Genomic DNA, 22,039 nt, shown 5'->3' with positions numbered 1-22,039 from the left:
AAGAAACAACGAATAACTAAACACGATTCATTTTAATTTTTTATTGTTATTTATTTATTTATTTTTTAAAAGATAAAATTCAGACATATTATTTAGTCAGAATACACCTAAACCTGTGATTTAAAGCCATGCCTAATCTCAAATGACCACATATTCCAGGGATAATTTAGGAGTCAGTAATTTAGGGGCCATCCTCCACAGGCATTTCAGTTGTGGCCATCCTCTTCTGGAGTGTGGCAGAGCTGTAAAGTGTGGATGTGGGTTTTACTGTGACACCTGGTCTGGATGCTAGAGTGTTGGCATGGGTACATTTAATTTACTGCCTGAGAGTCCAAGAATTTCCTAAAGATCTACGCAAAGCACAGACTGCTCTGTTTCCAGAAGATATCACAGTCTACAGCTGCCTGTCACCAGCTCCCTCTTCGGTTATGCTTCTCCTGTGAGCACTGACAAAGCTTCTTCAGCCAAGCTGAGCTGGATTAGCAAAGAGCTACTATTTAAGCAGCCAGACTAACCTGGCTTATTTTGGCTGGAGCTAAGGAGTTTCCTCTTGAGCAGCTTTGCTGGTAGGTTGGAGGGGGGCAGCATCCATCTGGAGTGGAGAGGTGACAAGCAAATAGGGCAATCTCCCCCTCATCAGTGTACCTGAAAGCTCATGGTCTTACTCTCATCAGAGCTGTTGGCTCCTTTCAGCTACCATGCATGGGCACAGCAACACATGGGGCTGCACTGTGACCTGAATCGGAGACAACAGCATCAGGTTAATGCTAAACAACTTGTTTCTGTTGGTGTTGGGTTAGCATTAACCAGATTCCCAGCCTGCTCCTTTGCATGAACGCATGAATATTTGATTGTTAAATGAGTCAGATGTGGGAAGATAAAGGAGCATTTAGGTATGAGGGGATAGTAGCATTGACAGGATGCGACAGATCTTTAAAATGCTATGTTATTGTCATGTCTGTACAAATATGTACACAAAAACACATAATACACATGCACAAAAATGACATAGCATTTATTTATACATATATATTTGTGTGTGTGTGGATTTATTTCCTGTTGCAGTTCATAGAACTACTCTGGGGATAGCTCTGCTAGAACAACAGAAATGTGCCAGAGACTGGAAGTTGTGTTTATCTCAAGCTTGAATTCCCTCTCACTTCTTTAATGTCTCCAACTGTAGATAGGATTCTTCATCTCTCTCCAAATCAGATATATGATTTATCTATCCACTTCTACTATCTTCCATGACATGGGTACAAACTTCTTAAAATATAATTAATTAATATTTTTGGACTGACTGGTTAGTGTTCTAACAAAGTCATTCGTCATCACGAACAAATTTTCTTAGTTATAGCCACTTGAAAATATTTAGAAATAGCTTAATCACAGTAGAAATGAAGATTAGGGAAGTTTTCTCTCAGGCTTTCCCTGTTTCCGTGTTTTTTGCAGCACCTGGCTCAAAGTGTTACGCAGTTTCCTCTTCACATTAATGATATTTATGTAAGGAGATACGCTGACTTTCATTGGTCACCTCATTTGTTTCAGTGGCTTAATAAGAAACTATGAAATAGGTGTTGTGCAATTTCAGGACAAGTGCTCCAGGAAGCTGAAAAGTTGTACAAACAATGGACTAAACAAAGACTTAAAGATATTTAATATACTGAAAAGTAAAATCTCACAGTTGTTTCTCCATCATCGAGACTTAAAGGAGTTTGTATGGCCAAGTCAAGAAAAGAATCAGACTGCCAGATGAAATTGTTCAAGTTATGAGGAACACTTGCCTGTGGGATCATCCACTAAACAGACTTGCTACTTTTTACTTTGTATGGATTTCTGCAGTGTATTGTACTTTCTCAAAAAATTGTCAAAACCTGTGTACAAGTAACTTGGTAAGTTCTGAAAAACTCTTCTTACTCTGTTGAAATGTATCCAATCATTAACACTGTAAGGTTTTTTTTTTTTTTTAAATTAATGATCGAGTCTTTAAAAATTCTTTTACAGAATGTATTTGAGTAAAAGCAGGGTTTGAGAACTAATATTTTACATTAGAATTTGTAGAACCTGGTAAAGAAAAAAATCCCTTTAACTAGGTTGCATGGGTTTTCATATTATACTTTCGTTTCAGCAGCTCCTGAAATTACTGTAAATTCTAAAGACCCTGGATAGTGGAGGAGAGCAACCTTTGGTCTTTCAGTTTATTCACTTTGCTTACAGGTTTCTGTCTAGCCTGACTTTTCTTATGTAAACTTAGAAAACCTTTAAATTCATAAGAAATTGCCTGGGAATCTGTGGCTTGCACAATTATCACATACTAGTTTCAGTTCTTTTTTAAACCATTTATGCTTTAAATTGTAGATATTTCTTTAAGAAGCAAAGTAAGAGGCTAAACCCTTAATCTTATGCTTTCTTAGTGTTCCTTTGAGTAGTCGAGTGGAATTTATTATTTTCCTTCTACCGATGCACAACAAAGATAAGCAAAAGCTCTCAAATCCAAATGACAGATCTGCCTCAGACTTTCAGGAGTTAGCTGCTTGTTTCTATTTGCTTGAAACATTGATGTTTTTAGAAGATCATGTACCTTTGCTCAGTAAAAAGGACATTTTGTGCCTTCAGGCTAATTAACTGTGTAAACCTCCTGCAAAAGACTATCACCTGCTCCTTTTTGCTTCATACATTTGTCTGACGGTTCCTTTAAAACTATTTCTAACTCTGGCACCAGTGAAAGAGTTAATTGCCTTCCCTGGTGGAAGCCTAGCATGCTATGATAACTTTAATGGGGATCCTTCCTTTGATTTAAGCTTAAATTAATTCAGAATAAGAAATAAGTTTTTCTTCCTATCAGCTTTGAAAGACAGGAAAATCACGTTCATGTTCAGTGAATGTATTGTGTTAGGGATTCAGATGAGAAAAATATAATCTTGGAGCCTAAGAGATGTAAATTTAATTTTTCTCCTTCTATCTACTTGTTGTGTTCACATTTGTTTTGTGACACCTTTATGTGGGTCTGGGGTACTACCTATTGTCACGTTATGCCTGGTGTGCTGAAATGTCTTCCCGAGGGTTGTCTTGTTAAGGATGTTCTTACTTGCTTGCAGGACCAAACTAAAGAACTAACATTCAGCTTCTCAAAGGTTATTAGATACATCCCTAAATCATTTGCACTTCACAGGAGATGACTGGTTTTACACACTTTGAATGATGTGAAAAAAGAGGCACCTTGGCTGGAAAGCCCTTCTGGCAGCAGAGGAAAGCTGGCCACCATATGGCTGCATACAATCCCTTCAAAAGGAGGCTAGACAAAAGGCACTTAGCTCGAAGGAAAGTCTTTCTGCTCCCCAGAGGTCAAAGCCACTTGGCTGCGTTATTTATGCCCAACATATTTATGAAGCATTTGTTATTGACTCTGTGAACCAGAATCGGGAGACGAGGGCCAAATTCATACCTGAGATAATTAAATTAACACTAGCTGATTCTGCCAAGTCTTTGTTTTAGCAGTGCTCTGCAATTAGTCTCAAGTGAGAAGCTACTTGTGTGTCAACAATACATTTATTCATATGAATAAATATTAGTAAAAGAAAACTTGTTTTACAAAAAACTGATATTTTGTTATATTTGAAAAATTATTTTTGGGGAGGAACGTTTAGACTTTTTGTAAAAACACATGTATTTCTCTTATAGGAAGGAGAACTTGGAATTGCAAACCTTTGCAATGTTAGTGACATCAATGGGGCGGTGAGTAATGGTTTACTTTGTTAATTACTGGCAATTTACATAACTGCTATTTGGTAATATGGGTACAATGACCATATTGTCAAAGACTTCATGCAAATGTGTACAGTTCTCTGCCTGCCACTGTCAGTAAATCGTGTACTTAAACTTGGCTCAAATTATTAAAGAGACAACCATCTTTTTTTTTTAATTATTATTTTATTTTATTTTTTTTTTAAAGAAAACTCTGTGTAAAGTGTCTGATTCTCTGCTGTTAATTGCGTCCAGGTTTGTGATCTACAAAATTCATAATCAATAACTTTTTAGAAAGTGAGTCAAAACTAGTGTTTTCTCCAAAATTAAAATCATTAAGACTTTTATTCAGCTTGCTTTGTACAATTAAGTATACTTATTTTGTTTTGTCAGTGATTTGATGGGGGAAAACTTAAGCTGATAAATGTTTAAAATTCAGAGTTCTGTAGGACTTCAAATGCTTGTGCTTGTAGCAGGAGACTCTTTAGCTTAACATGAGCTTTCCATAGCAGCAATCCTGTGAGGACATTAGCTGATGTTCTCCTACTTCTGATTTCATGTGCAGTTCATTCGGGTAGTTATATATGTATTCTTGGAAGAGCTGTGGAGAATTTAGGTATCAGTACTTTCTGCAGAGATTAGCGAGAAGCAACCTCAGCACCTGGCTCATTTATGATGATGGGATAGTAAAAGGCTGTGTTGTCATGACAGTACATAGTTGACTTGACTAGGTTACTGTGTATCTTTTCTCAGTGTTATTAATTCTTGCTATTTTTTTTTTTTTTTCATGAGGCTTTTCAGTACTCGATGTCAGAGTTGTCACACTTCTAATGTAATTCCCTTCCAGCTTCCCTTTAAAAAGAAAAATGTACAGGAACATTAAAAGGTGGATGGGACAGAACAAACAAGACAGGTCCAACATCAAATTCAAATCACATAAGATTTATCACATCTTTGAAAACTCATTGTTTTAAAGCCTATGCCTTGCATGTTGGAGAGCAAGAGGCTTTTATTTGAATGGCTTTCCACTGTTCTTGGCTGTGCTGCATAATGCATATCTGCACTTCTACCCAGTGAACAAGCATTTCTGAAATGTTCTCCTCACCCTTAGCACTGGAGTTTCCCTTCTCTTTAAAAATGTGATTTCAAAGTCCTTTTTAAAGCCACCATCTGTCTTTGCAGTGCACACAAGGATGTCAGTTTTGGAATGCAACAGTGCAACTCAGTTGCCCTCTGAAATGTGTGAGTATTGCCTTAACCTTGGCTTTATAGCAGTTGTCTCCAGTCCATCAAGTACATTATCTAACAGCAGATGTGGAAAACCTAATGAGAGCAGTGTTTTTATAAAAAGAATTAAGGTCTCTATATATTTTTTTCAGTATATTTATAGTATCTCCATTGGGAAACTAATCATAGAATCATAGACTATCCCAAATTGGAAGTGACCCACAGAGATCAAAAATAATAATTCTTAGTGTAGGAGTTGCCTGTAAAATCAGAGGTTTAAAATGTATTTGTCACAATATGGGGACACTTTAGAGTTTATTCAGCTCAACCACTTACCCAGATTTTCAAGCACTGAGAGAGAACTAGTGATTTTCAGGATTTTACTCTTCTGGGGCGTATATCAGATATAAATGTAGCTCATGTCTTCACTAGATTGTTTTCTTGCTTTTAGCAAACCAAATGGGGAAAAATTAGCATGGGTCTAGGAAAACTGCCATGAGTTTTTAAGCTGATCTTTTTGGACCTACCTGAAAAACTGAAGCTCATTCAGTCTGGGCATCATCTTAATGATGGTTTCATTTATTTATTTATTTATCCCCCAAAGTGTGGGTTTTCCTTTTTTTTTCACTATTTACCAATGATAAGATTTTTGAGTATACTTTTAATATAAGAAATTTCTAATTAATTGATATTATCTGTTAAAACACTCTGTGATTATATTTATGCTAATCCTGCTTTTCACTAATTTGCTTCTTGGCAGAACAAGACATACACCAGAGCATGTGAGGTAAGTTAAATGCTATCAGATTGATACAAACAAACAAAAAGATCATAATTTCAGTTCTTACAGTGTGCATACAGTGCTAAGAAATATAATGTAGATACACAAGATTATCAATCCAGATCTAATTGTTTTGTGTTCCCTAAAGCTGAAGAATGACTTAAGTATTTGAATATACAATCCCTTCTTCCCAGCATGTTTGCTAAGGGCATATTTACATTGAAGACTGCTCTGTAGCAAGGAGTGTTGCTTTAAAGAAAGCAATCTAATCTCACCAGCATAGGACACAATAGAGACCGACTTCAGTTATTTTCTGGGCTCTCCCAGGGTCTTGTTCCATTCAATTTTTCATTGATACCATCAAAGATAAACCAGAGAGAATGCTTATTCAGGCTGGTATGGCATTGACTGGGGAGAGGTGGAAGCTAGACTAGAAGGAGTGGGAGCTAGACTGGAAGGCAATACATGCTCTTGACTGGGAAGAGGATATGAAACAAATAAAATGTAATTCAGTAAGGCACGGTGCGTTGCTCTTTGGAGAGAGAATGCCTGATCTGTGCTGCAGATGGAGTGGCCCTTACTTTGATAAGCATAAGACAACAAAATGCTGTTGAGGAGACAGTGCCTTACAGGGGCCTTTTAACTTGAACATAGAGTGTAGGATGGGACAGTGATTATTGCAGGACAATGTCTGGCACTGCTGAGGCCAGTTGTTGCATCCAGTTGGAGGCAAACTGGCAGTAGAGGAGCTGGAAAGAATCCCAAGTAGAACACAAACCTGCTGGGAGTCTGGAAATCTGATTGAAAGGATTGATTTTTTGGGGTGGTGGTGGTGTGCTTCTTGATCTGTGAAACTGTGAACATGACAATAGTTTGCAAGTAAGCTAAATGGCTTACAGATAAAATGGTTTTAGAGCATAGGAACAGCCTAAGAAGTAACCAACTTCTGCAGAAGCACAGAAATAGTGGTTTTGTTTGTTTTTGCTTGTCTGGCCATACAAAATGCCAATGTTATATTCACAAACTCTGTGAGGGCTTTTCAGGATTATCCTTACGCTGGATCAGCTGGCTGACTTGACTCCCCATGTGGTCAGGCAAGCACCAGTTCACTGCGTGCAGGGGATCAGGTCATTGAAGTCCTCAGGGGAAAGGAAGAGCCACAAGAGCAGGACATTTTCTTTGGGATTGGTTTAGCTCTGTTGTGTGACTACACCCTGGGATTAAAGCCTGATGGTATTACTCCTAGGATCTCCTAGGATGGTATTACTCCTAGCTAGGATCAGGGGAATGCCTCTGAATTCAGTGGGAATATGCATAGGAAGGGACAGTTCCTATGATGGAGAATATATGAGGATTTCTTCTTTTCAGGCAGAGCAGATGGCAATTTTTCCTCAAAATTTCTAAGGGTTGGAGCTTCTGTAATCCTTTTACCTAAAGCAAAAATTGGATTTATGGTTCTGACAAAGATCAGAAGAAGAAGGAAAAACAATGCAAAACACAAATGGTTGAAAATGTCTGTGTTAAATGAAGCAGAAAGCACGATGAATCAGCTTGTTAAACTGACAAAGTGATCCCCTGCAAACTAAACAATACTTGGTTGTAAAGACAAGCTGCAATTTACAGCTGATAAGTAATATTTACTTATACCCAGACCTTTGCCTGCTAGTAGTCATTGTAATTCACTTGGAAGTATTTTATTTCTCTGAACATGAAAGCATTGGAAAAACTTTTGAAATGCTTGTACTTAACAGCTAATGCCTAGATTTCAGGTAATGTATAATAAGGATATACTGCTAGGGAAGTTTTGAAATCTATCTCAGCAGCAATTGACTTTTCTGAAGTTGTATGCCTTATCAGTAGACACTGATAGGGTACCAGAAGTGGGTATCCTGGAATCTTAGAAAGAGTGCAATTGAGGAAAATTGCTCAGTTAATATAATGAATTCCCTCTGAATGGTCTAAATGTTAATTATCACTTGAAAGATGGCTGATGTATGAAGCAAACTTCAAGGTTTATAGGCCAAATAAACTCACACAGTAAAATGAGCCCAAATAAAATGCCTGTCTAGAAAAAAAAAATGAAACCATCACTTCTCATTTTTTTTTTTTTTTATTTCCTGGAGACTCAGTCTTAAAAGTGATTTTTAAGCTGCTGCAATGCATCTGGGAAATGTTACTATCTCTTTTTATGTTCTCTGCCTATAAAACAGGGTAATGCTACCCCTAGGTTCCCTACCTAGACTGAAACATCTCAGAATTTTTCTGTTCTTAGGATGTGAGTGCTCACTGCCCTGGCGTATTGTCATGATTTCAGCTTGTAGACATGATTGTAGCAGAAGTAGTAACTACTACCAAGGAAATGTGAATTAGCCGGGCTTCTCTGACAAGTTGGATTCAAGCATTTTGAAAAATCTCTGGAATTACATTTGTAAGAGTATGCTTCATTCATGAGAAATATATGAAGTGGGAAAGGGTGAAACCCCAAATGTAGAATACATCGCCAACAAGTTAAAAAAAAAATATTTTCTATATCCATGGTTGTCACCAAATTCTTTTTCCAGCTTTAACACAGCTCCATATTTGTGCTTTCCACAAAGGGACAGTGTGTAAGGACAAAAGCCCTCATTCAGTGCCCAGTGAAGTTGATATAATGGCTCTCAGGAAAATCTCTGGAATGATATCATGGTACTGCCATTTTAAAAAATGAATGTAATTATTTCTATAAGATTTTAATGTATTCAAAATGTCCAGAGGGTTTCTATGTATTTAAAATGTATGCATTTCTACAAAACTAAGCAGTGATTTTGGTATCCTACACAGACAATTTCCTGCAAGTTTGGCTGTAGCCGTGCAGAGGATGCATACGGTGTTGAAGCACAGGGTAAGTCTAAACATAGTCCTGTGTCTAACTCACAGTCTGATAAATTCCATTTTAAGATTACAGTCTTGCTTTGTGATCTGGATTTCTTTGGAAAAAATATGGATGTTTTGTGTTTTTTTTTTGATTCATTGGAAACCTATCATTCTCTTCTTTTTTCTTCTAACAAAAAAAAAAAAAAGAAGTTAACTTTGCTTTACAGTAGAACATTTTCCCCCTCCCTTTCATGGACTTGAGACTTTTTGAATTCATTCTCAACTACTTAAGATGATGCACTCATCCTTGACCTGACTGTTCCATTGAAATCATTGCCAAAATCTTCCGTGACTTAAATGGTAATAATTAGGTTAATACAGTGGTGTTGAAATAGGCTCGGTGCATATCCTCTCTTCAGAGGTTTCCCATACTTTCTCTACTCATCAGACCTTTGCTAGGTACCTATAACTAAAAGTATATTTACCCAAGTGCAGAGTTGTAGTCACATTTGCTCAGATTGAGCTTGGCCTGTTCAAGCCTTTTTATCAAACTACTTTTAAAATGTCATGTGATTCATTCACCAACAGTTTAAATATATTATTTTATGAGTTTTTGTTGGCTTCACAGCTATCAGGTGCATGAGGTAATAGACACAGAGATTATCATGAAAGGATTTTTTCTCACTATTGTGTTATGTTTTCCTCTCAGAATATTTGAACAACCCTGGACCACCATTTGCATCTACCATTGGAAGCCACAATGTCACGCTAGGTTGGAAGCCAGCTAACATCTCTGAGGTGAAATATATTATCCAGTGGAAGTTCAATCAGCTCCCTGGGGACTGGAGATACACTGAGGTAAAAGGGACAATTCCTTTTACTTTGCAAGGGAAAAGGTTCTTCACATTTATAATCCATTCCTGCTTCACTGGGGAAAAAAGAAGGTCATTTATTAATAGAGTGTAATCATGTCAAAAAACACGTGAGGAAAGAAAGTAACAGCCAGATTTTGCAACACAAGTGGCTGTAATTTAGTGGCTCCTTCATTGTTTTCTAGCAGTTTGCTAAGACTGGTAAAACATACCAGGATTCTTAATGTACTTGCAGGGCAAAGGTTACATTTATTGTCTGCTCTTTGCTTTATTTTAGAAAATAATTTGATAATGTATTAGGCACATAAGAGAGGTTTGTGAATATCATGGATAGCATAGAGAAGCTAAGAACTGAACAATTATTTCTTTTCCTCCAACATAAGAACTAGGGACCTTGGTGGAAAATTCAAAACAAGCACACAAAGGTATTTCATTGCAGAATATTTAGTTAAGATGTTCAGCTGCTTCCTGACATGTGTGGAAGTTAAATTACTAAATTTAAATTAATAAATATTAAAATTATTTAAATTACAAAATAGGGTTCAAAAAGTGACTGGACAATTCAATGGAAGAAAAAATTGAGTTCTAGAAAATATAAACATTGCAATTTTTTTATGTTGATTCATACTTATAAAATGTCAAGACTGTGATTATTCTAGAGAAATATAATTGCATGCTATTTTTATTTTTATTCCCCCTCTCCTTCCCCCGGGTATTCTACCTTATATATATATAAGGTAGAATATATATATATATATATATATATATATATAAAAATATTTTTATATATATATATATATATATTTTTTTGTTTCTTGTAAAAGGCACGATACTTGGCTATGTATATTGTTTTGACTCAGTGCAGTCATTCTTTGATCATGCTCTTTTGTGTCAACTGCATTCTTGTTATCTTGTCATCATCTCTATTGGACCAATTTCTGAAGCATGGTGAGTTGGTACAAAAAAGCATGAAAACCATTTGATAACCAGGAAGTTTTTTTGAATTAATCATTGGTGAAATAATGTGGAGCAATGACTTCAGACTGTAAATACTTTAGGGTATCTAGGAGCCATTGGATCAACATTTAATATATATATCAAAAGTTTAAAATATATTGCCTGTGTTGTTGTTGTCATTGTTGTCATTATTATTATTATTAACCTTATTCTTCAAACTTACTGTTGCATCCATCCACCCACATCCACTCACTGCTTAGATTTAGTAAAAAATTAGATTTTCTAAAGAAAAGAGGTGGTAATAAGTTCTGAAACGAAGAAAAATCAAATTCTGTGATACAAATAGCACTTAGAATTTATTCTTATTAAAACTTAGGATACTGCACTCTAGTATCTTGAAATGTGTATGCTGCTGTATCAGATTTCTTTTGATCAGATAACACCCTATGTGATAACTCCAGATGGAGGAAGAAGGAAAATGGATGTGTTTATACATTGATCTAGGTAGTATCTGAAACTTCGTACACAGTCAAAGACCTTCAAGCCTTCACAGAGTATGTGTTTCGAGTAGTTTGGATTATAACATCTCAGCTGCAGCTCCATTCTCCGCCAAGTCCCAGTTACCGGACCCATGCTTTCGGAGGTAATATATTGCACTATTAATCACTTCTTTAAGGACCATATCAGAAACATTTAGATTTCCTTGTTTCTTGCTTCCTTCACAGAAAAAAAAAAAAAAAGCTGCTGCTTAATCTAAAGAACTATGTTTGTTGTCTGCTAGGTAGCTGCAGAAGTCTGAACTAAGAAGACTGAGGCTCTTTTTATTTGAACTACAAGGTTTAGGGCTGTTTGCGTCTTCTGGTTTTAAAAATGTAGACAGAAATGTACATGGTCAAATTGTAAGGGCACATTGAATACTTTTGTGCATAATTACACACAATAATGTTTTGAATGAAATGCAAATGAAATGCAAATGTTTTCCTGGACCTTTAAGAAAGAAAAATATGGTTGCTGGTTTTTTTTTTTTTTTTTTTTTTTTTTTACAACACACCAATTATTTTGCTCAAAAATCTATATATCTACAACAGAAAGACGGAACTTCCCCGTACTTTGTTATCATGAGACAGAAATTACATTTACAATATTCCTTAGTTACGACATCAGTGATATGAGAAGGTAAATAAAATTATAGTATTTGAATATAAATTCCTGGTCTGTTATTGTCTTACAGACAACATATGATGTCACGGTCATGTTATCAACATTTAATGGAACTGAAATTAAAAAATATTTTACTTTGCACTGATACTATTTCCTTTCTCTTAGTGATATATGCAGTTTCATATTGAGAACTATATATACCCTTGAGTAAGGCATTAGGGGAGGTGTCATAGCTTTTTAGTTTGCATCCCATGGCATAGTGTACATAATTTCATAGAAAAAATTAATATTCTTCATGTTTTTAAGTTACTTTGTTTTCCAGCTTCACTGAGCTTAATGCTGAAACATTACTGCTGCAGGACCTAACTTCAAAAGTCTTGTTCATGTTCCTAAATGACATACTTTTTTTTTTTCCCCCACCTTGCATCTCCTGTTTAGGAAAACAAAGAAAATTAACAAAACCTCAATATAGAAGATAGAAGGAAAAAACCTCCAGGGTTTCTATATTATAGATTGTGACAAATCCCTCTGACCAGAGAATACAATATAGGGAAAAGACTATGGAAGCTGAGACTTGGCTCTCAGTGGATTCCCAAGTACACTGTGGTGGAGATCACAGATATGTGAGAAATTAAATGTTCTCCAACCTTGTAAGGCTTGGTCTTCTTCTTTTTTTCTTTTTACAACAAGGTCACTGTATAGATACCAAATAAACTTCAGTGAAAATATGATGTAGATGCAGCACTGAAAAGGCATAATTTAGAAGATTCACAGGGCAGACCGTTCCTGTTCTGTTCCTTGTTACATGGAGCAAACTGAAATATGAGAATGAAGAGCTGAAAGGTTATACATGTACACTCAAAATGTGAAATTAGTTTTCTTCTGCAAAATACAAGGAGGCTAGCTTTTCTTCACAATCCTTTAGAAAATATGTTCTGGACCTGATGTATAACTTTTCAACAACTTATATAATATTTATTAATTATTTTATAATAATATATTATTATTGGTAACCATCTTACCAGGTATAAAAACTAAAATAGTGCTTGAAAAAATGAAAAGCTGTTCATGTCTTAAATGCCACAACAGTGTCAATTATTTCTGTCTTTTGCAGCTCCTACTACAGCTCCTATCATTAAAGATATTCAGAGTTCAAGTCCAAACACTGTCGAAGTTAGTTGGTCTCCACCACTTTTTCCCAATGGATTGATTATTGGATATAACTTGCTCTTGACCAGTGAGAATCATAAACTCTTGAGAGCATCAAGAGGGCATAGCTTTCAGTTCTACTCTACCTTCCCAAACAGCACTTACAGGTACAATAAGAAAAGATAACCAACATGGCCAAGAGTGCTGTACCACTTCTTGCCCAGATATAAGAGGGTGTGCCTGAATACCACTTCTGCACAATTGTGTTTCTTAATTATGTTCTTGCCAAAAGCAGAGGTACCTTCCCTGAGATAATGAAGTTATTCTGGTTGGGTAGGCTGCTTATATTTATATGTAATCCAGGTGGGGAGGAAGGAAAAACATTTTGATATACGGCCAATAAGCTGCATTTTCTTAACATAAATATATATATTAGCTTGTGTAGCATGTTTTCAGTGTATTCAGGGAGTGATAGAGCAGTCCTCTCTATTTAAACATTAGAAAAATTTCCTTCATTTTTATTAAACACCAGGGTCTGCATTCTACTTCAGTGGTAAATACAGATCTTCCTTTGAAATGAAATTGAGTTCTTCTAAGTCTAAAATCCCATCTGAAATTTTTACTTGGAGGATATTGCTGTTGCTTCACTTTTCAGAGTTAGAGAAATCAGATTCTGGTTGATTGTATTTTTGTTACAAATTTCCAATAACATTTTATTTAAATGTATGTTTTCCAAAAGGAAAACACTTCTGTAGCACCTGCACTTCTATATAAAATGCTTCTCAATCAATCACTCAAAAGAAACCCCTAAAACCAAACCCATCTCTTTGATTTACCATAGGTTCAGCATTGTAGCGGTTAATGAGGCTGGAGCTGGACCCCCCGCAGAAGCCAACATCACGACACCAGAATCTAAAGGTACAGGAGCAGCAGAATCCTTATCACTGTCTGTATCTGGGGACAAAATCACATTCACTGGGTTGTCGTGTACCCTGCAGAAGAGAACAATATTTAGACTGCAAACAGAGCACAACAAGAAGTTATACTCTAAGGAACTAATAGTACATCAGAGACAGTCCTGTTCTTTGGCTGTAGCATTATTGGGCTACACAGCACAGTAATAATCTGAGATGTTGGTAGACCCAAACAAATTCATCTTGGGTTGTTCTACAGGTGAAAAACATGTCAGTGGTCCAAGGCAGTGACTGAGAAGACATGCTTTCATTTTCTACAAGATTTTGATACACAAACATATTCCTTTTAATAACATTGAATATGTCATATGATAGTCTCCTGTCAAAATGTCCTCAGTAATCTCATGCAAAATATGTGGAACTGCACTATCTTTTTTGTTGTTTTTATTGCTGTTTTTATTTTTACTATATTCACTTACTTGTAATAAAAATAATGATGCACTTTAAGTATCACTCAAAAAATTACAGAAACATTTATTAGTTGCCAGAGAAAGGTTTATGTTGACATAAATCACAAATGAAAATGAATTCACTGTTATGAAAATGTATCTTTAGAAAAGAAAACATAAGACTCTTCCCTTCCTGAAGAAATCCCTGTTGTCAAGTACTTGGAAGTTCTTAACCAAGCTCTAGCAAACACTTTAAGTGTGTCTCTAAATCTAAAAATCAGTAGTCATTTGCTACATGTTGGCAAAATTAGTCCTTTAGCTTCAGTGGTGCTTTTTCAAAAATATGTCTTACATTTTTATGTAATAGCTTGAGTTAGCTATCACAGTGGTATGTCTTCATCTGGAGGCTCCATAGAGGTGGAGAGCTTGCTTACTATACTTTAGAGCTTGGTGACTCTGAGCCACAAACATTTGTGCCATTTGTAAATTGTCCAGACTAGTACCTCTCATTGAGTTCATTAAGTCAAGTCAATTTGCAACAAGTTAATTTAAAGTAGAAAACAAACAGACAACCCTCCCTGCCAGAACAACTTCTGGCGTGGGGAGTCTCTCCCCCACCCCCGTCCTAGCTGCTACTTAAAAGAGTTGATTGCTGAGAGTTGCACCAGGGTGCACTTTTTGTGCGTGCTTGGGTGAACAGGATCTCCCCTTTCTGCATGTATCACATTCAGAAATGGTTTTACTGTGTCAGAGAAGGAATCCAATCTCTGGACTAAACTGTAAGAAATGACACTGGAAGAAAGATGAGGAAGTGACACTAGTCTCTTATACTAGGTACAAAGGTAAATGTACAAAGGAAAATGCTCAGTGCTGCATTTGGGTTGGAGTAGTGCCAGACACAGGCACAGGCTGGGAGAGCAGAAAGGAACGGAGGGTGCTAGTGACAGCAGGCTCAATGTGAGCCAGCAGCCTGCCCTGGCAGCCAGAGGGCAAATGGCACTGAGGGGTGCATTAAGCAGAGCACAGCCAGCCAGTCAAAAGAGGTGATGCTCCTGTTATATTTAGTGTTGGTATGGCCTCACCTTCCACATTGTGTGCGGTTCTGGGCTCCACAATATAAAAAGGATGTTATGATCCTTAAAAGCATCCAGAGGAGGGCAAAAAAGCTGAGCGTGAAGGTATGTCCTGTGAGGAGAGGCTGAGGGCACTTGGGTTGTCTGCTCTGGAGAAGAGGAGGCCGAGAGGTGACCTTGTTGCTCTCTGCAACTCCTAGAGCAGGGAAAGTGGGGAGGGAGGTACTGGCCACTACTCCCTGGTCACCAATGGCAGGACATGAGGGAACGGCACAAAGCTGGACCAGGGGAGGGTCAGGCTGGGCGTTGTGGGATATTATACTTTGACTGCGGTTTTCGAAGAGGCCAAGGGGAGTTAAATATCTGGCTTCCACTGGATTTCAAGGTGATATGGATGTCTTAGTGTGTTCTGTTCCCAGGAATCCTTAGGTCCTCATTTGCCCCAGCTCACTTTCCTTCACTAAGGACTCTCATGTTACAGGAAATAATGGTGTGAAATTCAGGTGGTTCATTCTCACCCTGGACAAGTAGTCAGATGGTCTTGGTATAGTGGTGAATAACTCCATCCACTTACAACACTCAAAGAGTTTAAGTTTTAGTTAGTAATTGCTACCATAAGAATGTATGTGTGTATATATGTGTGTGCATACGCATATGCATTTCTGTTAATGATGTGTCTGACTTAACATTATTTTGTGCTGCAGTCATCTCTCTATATTATGAATTTCTTCTTCTTCTTCTTCTTTTTTTTTTTTTTAAATTAATTATTTAATTTATTTATTTTTAGTTAAGGAAAAGGCAAAATGGCTCTTCCTATCCAGGAACCAATCTTTAAGGAAAAGATACATGGAACATTTCCTCGAAGCAGCCCAGTGCCTTCCAAATGGTATAATACACCACAACATTACAGGTAAAATTTCATTGGTCTCTCTCTCTCAGGTGTAACTTACACCTCTGTGTTTGTCAAGGGCAGAATGAACCTCACCTAGTCTGAGAGAGTATTGGCCTCCCTTTATAATCAGTGGGGAGAATGCATCCTCAGTAAGTTTGCAGATGACACCAAGTTAGGTGCTTGTGTTGATCTGATCAAGGGTAGGAAGGGTCTGCAGGAGGATCTGGATAGGCTGGACCAATGGGCTGAGGTCAACTGCATGAAGTTTAACAAGGCCAAGTGCCGGGTCCTGCACCTGGGGCGCAATAACCCCAAGCAGAGCTACAGGATGGGAGATGAGTGGTTGGAGAGCTGCCTGGCAGAGAAGGACCTGAGACCATTGGTTGATAGTCAGCTGAATATGAGCCAGCAGTGTGCTGAGGTGGCCAAGAAGGCCAACAGCATCCTGGCTTGCCTAAGAAGCAGTGTGGCCAGCAAGGCTAGGGAAGTGATTGTCCCCCTGTACTTGGTTCTGGTGAGGCTGCACCTCGAGTACTGTGTTCAGTTTTGGGCCCCTCACTACAGGAAGGACATCGAGGTGCTTGAGCGGGTCCAGAGAAGGGCGACGAAGCTGGTGAGGGGTCTGGAGAACAAGTCCTACGAGGAGCGGCTGAGGGAGCTGGGATTATTCAGCCTAGAGAAGAGGAAGCTCAGGGGTGACCTTATTGCTCTCTATAGGTACCTTGAAGGAGGTTGTAGCGAGGTGGGGGTTGGTCTATTCTCCCATGTGCCTGGCGACAGGACGAGGGGGAATGGGTTAAAGTTGTGTCAGGGGAGGTTTAGGTTGGATGTTAGGAAGAACTTCTTTTCTGAAAGGGTTGTTAGGCATTGGAATGGGCTGCCCAAGGAAGTGGTTGAGACACCATCCCTGGAGGTCTTTAAAAGATGTTTAGATGTAGAGCTTAGTGATATGGTTTAGTGGAGGACATGTTAGTGTTAGGTCAGAGGTTGGACTAGGTGATCTTGAAGGTCTCTTCCAACCTAGACGATTCTGTGTGTTTCTGTGATTCTGAGAAATGTGAACTTTCAGGATGTGATTCGACCTGTTTGAAATGACAGGCATCAGGTTGAGATAAATTTTTCTCCCCAGCATTACCTCTTCACTGAATCTAGGCATCTAGTTCAGAGGTGGACTTTTATATAGTAGATATACAAATTGAGGTAAGGTGAAGCCAAAGCAGATGTTTCCCTATGACTGGTGACTGCATTTTCTCAGCATGAATATGAGAAAGTAAAGTGGTTCAAGCTGAAGACTTAATACAGTGTCAAAAGATGCTGGCTGGAGTGTATGCTAATGTGGTATGTTAGCAAGTCTGGGGCATATTGCTTCTGAACAAGACATTTCAGTAGCCTAAGTCACCAGACTACCATGTTATCTCAAATTACGTGCCACTGTAAGGTCTGTTATCTACACTGGTGCTGTATGTGGTCCTTGGAGACAGTGTGGAAATCTGAGTTTATCTTCTGCAGTTCGCAGAGCCACAAAGACGCCAGAGAATGAACGTTGCCCCAGACTAAATACTCTGTGATAGTACAGGAGTGGCACAGATAATGTCTAGCTTAAATTAGAGTACATGGTGCTTTGTGAGCAGATACAAACTGCATCTCTTTGCCCTGGAGAGGAGGAACTGGTGTCAGTTGGTTTGCATTTTATATATTCTTTTTCTGTCTGATTACCTTTGTGAAAGGCAATTGTCTACAATAATATCACTTACATAGGAGATGGGAAAGTTTCGTTATCTGAATGACTAGAAGTGGAGGAGAGAAAAAGTTAACTACTCTCCTATGAAGCTGGGTTACAGATTGAAAAGTACTTCTTTTTAAGGCAATTAGGAAAGAGTATCTGAAAAATTGAGACATATTTCTTATATTATTTGTGTGCACATATTTTTCTATTTTTTAGGAATTTCAGTGAATGTTTATCAGCAAGTTGTCTATTTTTCTGAGGGGAATTCCATCTGGGTGAAAGGAGCTGCAGATATGTCTGACACATCTGACGTAATGCTCTTTTATGCTGGCCGGGGGAATATAACATCAATCTCAGTAGACTGGCTTTACCAGAGGATATACTTTGTCATGAATGAAAAGGTAGCGCTCTTGGGCTTAATTAATTTCTTATTTTATTTGAACCACTCCTACAGTTTAATTCACTTGAGAAATTCTGTTTTATATTTATCATACACAAAATATAATTGTAGAAATAGAGCTTTAACTTCAATAATATTCACATATTTCACAGATTAAAAAAAAAAAAAAAAAGAAAAAAAAAAAGGAATATCTAGTCACATTTAAGCAAACAGGTTATACAGAGCTCTGTCTTCTTGTCTTATTTTTTCCCCTCAGGGCATAAAAGGCTTTAGTTTTAACAGCTTTATTTTAGTTTATTTATTTATTTATTTATTTTTGAGACTGGCTTCATGTCCAGCTCATACCCGATATTAATAACTTTGTTCTTGCTGCTGGGTTCTCTATCTACCTCCTTTGGTTCCTACTCTTCCTTAGGAAGATGGTGTGGTAACTAGTCAGTGATTACAACGCTCTTCATAGATGGCAAAAGTTCAAGAGGGAAAGTGATGACAGCTGAAATTACTACTGTTTCAACCTGAAGTAAAATTATAGATAGCAACTCTGCACTTGATTCCCTACTGGTGAAACATTAATTACATTAATGGCCAGATTTTGCATGTACCTTTGTATTGCTCTAATGCACAAAGGACTAGAAAGCTGTCCTAAATGGTTAGTGTTGTGTTGTTTTTTGTTTGTTTATTTTGCTAGCTTCTTGTTGCTCTTAGTGAGAAATTTAGTAGTGAGAAAATAATAAAAAAGCAGCTGTAAATGAACACACTGATGGCAGAGCTTTCTGAAGCCACTGAAGATTAGAGAAGTCCACAGGTATTGCCCCCAGCATCAGAAAAGCACTTTCTTCTCTCTTTGTCCTACTGTACTAGATCATTTCCAAAACACAGTTTGTCAGTACCCCAAAATTAGGCTTCTCCCTCCAGCTCAGAGGCAGCAAGCTAGGATGAAGATGACTGGCAAAGAGCTCTTTCAGGGCAAGTTGTCATGGATGTATTTGTATGTGCTACACTGATATACTCGGGTGTCTGACAACACAGGAGCTCAGAAGGATGTAGGCTTGTGAGAGAGGTATTTTGTTGTTGGGTTCACCTGAAAGAATCCCCAGTCAGCTTGTTTGCTTGTTAGCAAATGCCCTATGCATCAGCAGTTTCTCTTCTCATTCCCCAGATACATGTTTGTCATTTAGAGAACTGCACAGCAGCTGAAGACATCACTCCTCTTTATGTGACATCCCCTAGGAAGGTTGTAGCTGATCCCTATAATGGGTGAGTGTCCTCCTGTGAGCGTTTGGTGTCAAAGGTGCTATAAAGCTCCTCTAATTGTCTCCACTTCAGTAGTCATCTAGTTCCTGTTTCAAACCCCTACCAAAACAAAAGTGCAATGGCAACAAATAACAAACTATAAAACTGTTGGAATAAAAGTGACACCTTGCAGTATTGTTTCTGCATTTTCTTCCCTAGGGTGTTATCAGAGGAGATAAAGTATTTCCCATACAGAAATTTGTTTTTTAGACATTTGGTGCATTTACAAGTATAATGCTCTTTGCATTTTAAATGTCCTTGCTTAATACTTGAGGTATTATAGAAGAATATTCTCTAGTGATCTGCCAGCCAGATCCCCAGAAGGTAAAAAGTGATGTGCTTAATTCTCCTAGGATGTATATTAATAGTACCAAAAGCATTTTCTTATTGTCTACGTAAAGTCAGGCACATCTTCAAGCTGTTAAAATATTTGTGACTCATCCATAAAGTTCTTGCTTTGTAGTTACTTGGGTATATTTTGCTCCATGACCAGGTATATTTTCTGTCTCTTGGAGGATGGTATATACAGAGCAAACCTTCCACCCTTTCCTGACACTGCCTCTGCAGCTTCACTAGTTGTGAAATCCAGTGCTCTGAGAGACTTTGTGATCAACTTCCAGTCTAAGAGACTTATTTTCTTCAACAAAACAGAACAGGCCTTTGTGTCGGGTTTTCTTGATGGTTCAGAATTTCATATGCTGCGATCACATGTGACGCTTGATGACATGGAGAGCTTTGTTTATGAAGATAACATGTTTACTGTCACGGATGGCTGGGCAGTTTTCCAGGAGGAGGTCTCTCCAGATGGAAAGTCTAGCTTCAATGAGTATGTTGTGGATTGCAGTTTGGATTGTCCAGAGTACTCTGGCTTTGGCAATTTGCTTTTCTATGGGGCATCAACTCAACCTTTTCCTTTACCAACTCCTCCGCGGTTTGTCACAGTGCTATTTGGATTGCATCAAGCTGTGATTAGCTGGAGATCACCTGAACACACTATTGGAACTAGTAAGTTCAGCTTTTATTTCTGAAAGACCAGTCCTTTTCTTTCTAGGGGAAAAACTTCTTGTGTTTTCCTGTCCCTGATGTTGGACTTCAGTGACTTCAATAGCCAGTTCTGATGGAAGATTTACCTCAGTCTGAAAAATTTAACTCAAGATTTGCCAGTAAAATACCTGAATTTTCTGCATAAATAAATAAATAAATAAATAATAATAAAAAAAAGTTTATATAGGTGAGTAGCTCATCTGTCACTTGCAAGGGATTGTGAGCAAGGCTCCATCTTAACCAAGGTATGGAATGTTTGCTGATGATACCACACAGAAAATGCATGCCAGTGACTTAGTGGCTTTTAATCAGTGCTATAATCTACCTGATTGAGGAAAATTTTGGTTCTTCCAACTTCTTTCTTCATGGGGAACTGAGCCACTATTCTTGGTTGGTCACAGAGATGGGGAATATAAATTTTTAATTCATCTCTTTTTTTAATACTTCTGGTACTGGCATTTTTGAAATGAACTTTGAACTTACAAACTTACAGTTTTCTCAAAGAACACACATCTCCCACTACAGTCATCTACTCTGCAATAACATAATTGTTTGCATCTCACAGGTCCTTCTGCTTGGCAGAACTGGACTTATGATGTGAAAGTGTCATCTCAAAATCCTTCTGAGAAGGAACAGGTTATCTCAAACATTAGTGACACCAGGTTTATGGTGAAGAAACTGGCCAGCTTCACAGTGTATGAAATGTCTGTCAGAGCTGTGTCTCCTGCTGGTGAAGGGCCGTGGTCAGAGTCATTCAGAGGCATGACATTAGAAGAAGGTGAGAATTTCTTTGTCATCCAGGAGAAATGATGAATGAATCATGTGTACAGCTTTCCACCTGGTGAAGTCCAGGCTTTGAGCAAGGACTGCAACTAGAGGGGCACAAAAAGGATTATGTTAGAAACGTTAAAGATTACAGGTAAATTAATTTGAATTTAGTTAAATAAGATTCTCAAACTACAATGACGGTACTACACAGAATGTATTTATTATTCATGTTTATATATATATGTATAAATATATTTTTTCTAATGCAAATACACTGTCAAACACATTTCTTGATACATGGAAAAAAAACAGGTATACAAGGAGTGCTTTTTGCTCTGTAAAGCACTTTCTGTGATGAAGTGGTTTGAGTAGCGTTTTAGGTATTAATGCCAGTTTACAGGAGAGTGCAGGTTCACTAAAAACTGATACTCCTTGGTTTTAATGAAGATAATGGGAGAAATGGACATCTGCACAATGTCTAAGATTAGTAGATCTTTGAAATGCTTTTTGATACCTATTTCACCTGTACTAACCTATGTCTGAGGGAAAAAAAAAAAGTTTCTATTTAATGTACTGGGCTGGCAGTTGAAATCTGGGATTTTAATTGACTTTGGTAGGCAAGGTCCAAACCTGCAGTAGTGTTTAGGTATCTATTAGGGTTCCAAATTGTCTTATTATTCTGGGTCTAAACCAGCCCTGAATCTGTAACTTTCTCAAACTGTGATATTTTCATTCC

General features: G+C 37.7%; 1 protein-coding gene across 3 annotated transcripts in view; it reads left to right on the top strand.

Annotated features, from left to right (window-relative positions):
- The first annotated feature begins 1,582 nt into the window (after window positions 1-1,582).
- ROS1 (ROS proto-oncogene 1, receptor tyrosine kinase) overlaps window positions 1,583-22,039 on the top strand; it is a 77,730-nt gene continuing 57,273 nt past the window's right edge. For all 3 annotated transcript variants that reach the window (XR_014691052.1, XM_084513611.1, XM_084513610.1), the window contains exons 1-14: window positions 1,583-1,892; window positions 3,682-3,735; window positions 4,927-4,986; window positions 5,732-5,758; window positions 8,573-8,633; window positions 9,315-9,463; window positions 10,939-11,077; window positions 12,710-12,911; window positions 13,586-13,662; window positions 15,968-16,090; window positions 18,015-18,199; window positions 19,358-19,455; window positions 19,985-20,496; window positions 21,101-21,313. Coding sequence is in view for 2 of the 3 variants with exons in the window: in XM_084513611.1 (XP_084369737.1) it covers window positions 1,770-1,892; window positions 3,682-3,735; window positions 4,927-4,986; window positions 5,732-5,758; window positions 8,573-8,633; window positions 9,315-9,463; window positions 10,939-11,077; window positions 12,710-12,911; window positions 13,586-13,662; window positions 15,968-16,090; window positions 18,015-18,199; window positions 19,358-19,455; window positions 19,985-20,496; window positions 21,101-21,313 (2,023 nt within the window). In the remaining variant the exon portion in view is untranslated. The remainder of the gene's footprint in view (window positions 1,893-3,681; window positions 3,736-4,926; window positions 4,987-5,731; window positions 5,759-8,572; window positions 8,634-9,314; window positions 9,464-10,938; window positions 11,078-12,709; window positions 12,912-13,585; window positions 13,663-15,967; window positions 16,091-18,014; window positions 18,200-19,357; window positions 19,456-19,984; window positions 20,497-21,100; window positions 21,314-22,039) is intronic.

This window comes from Aythya ferina, assembly GCF_964211825.1.
Source record: "Aythya ferina genome assembly, chromosome: 3".
NCBI classification, from domain to species: domain Eukaryota; kingdom Metazoa; phylum Chordata; class Aves; order Anseriformes; family Anatidae; genus Aythya; species Aythya ferina.
Note: the sequence above shows the minus strand (reverse complement) of the source record. Positions and strands in the feature narration are given on the sequence as shown.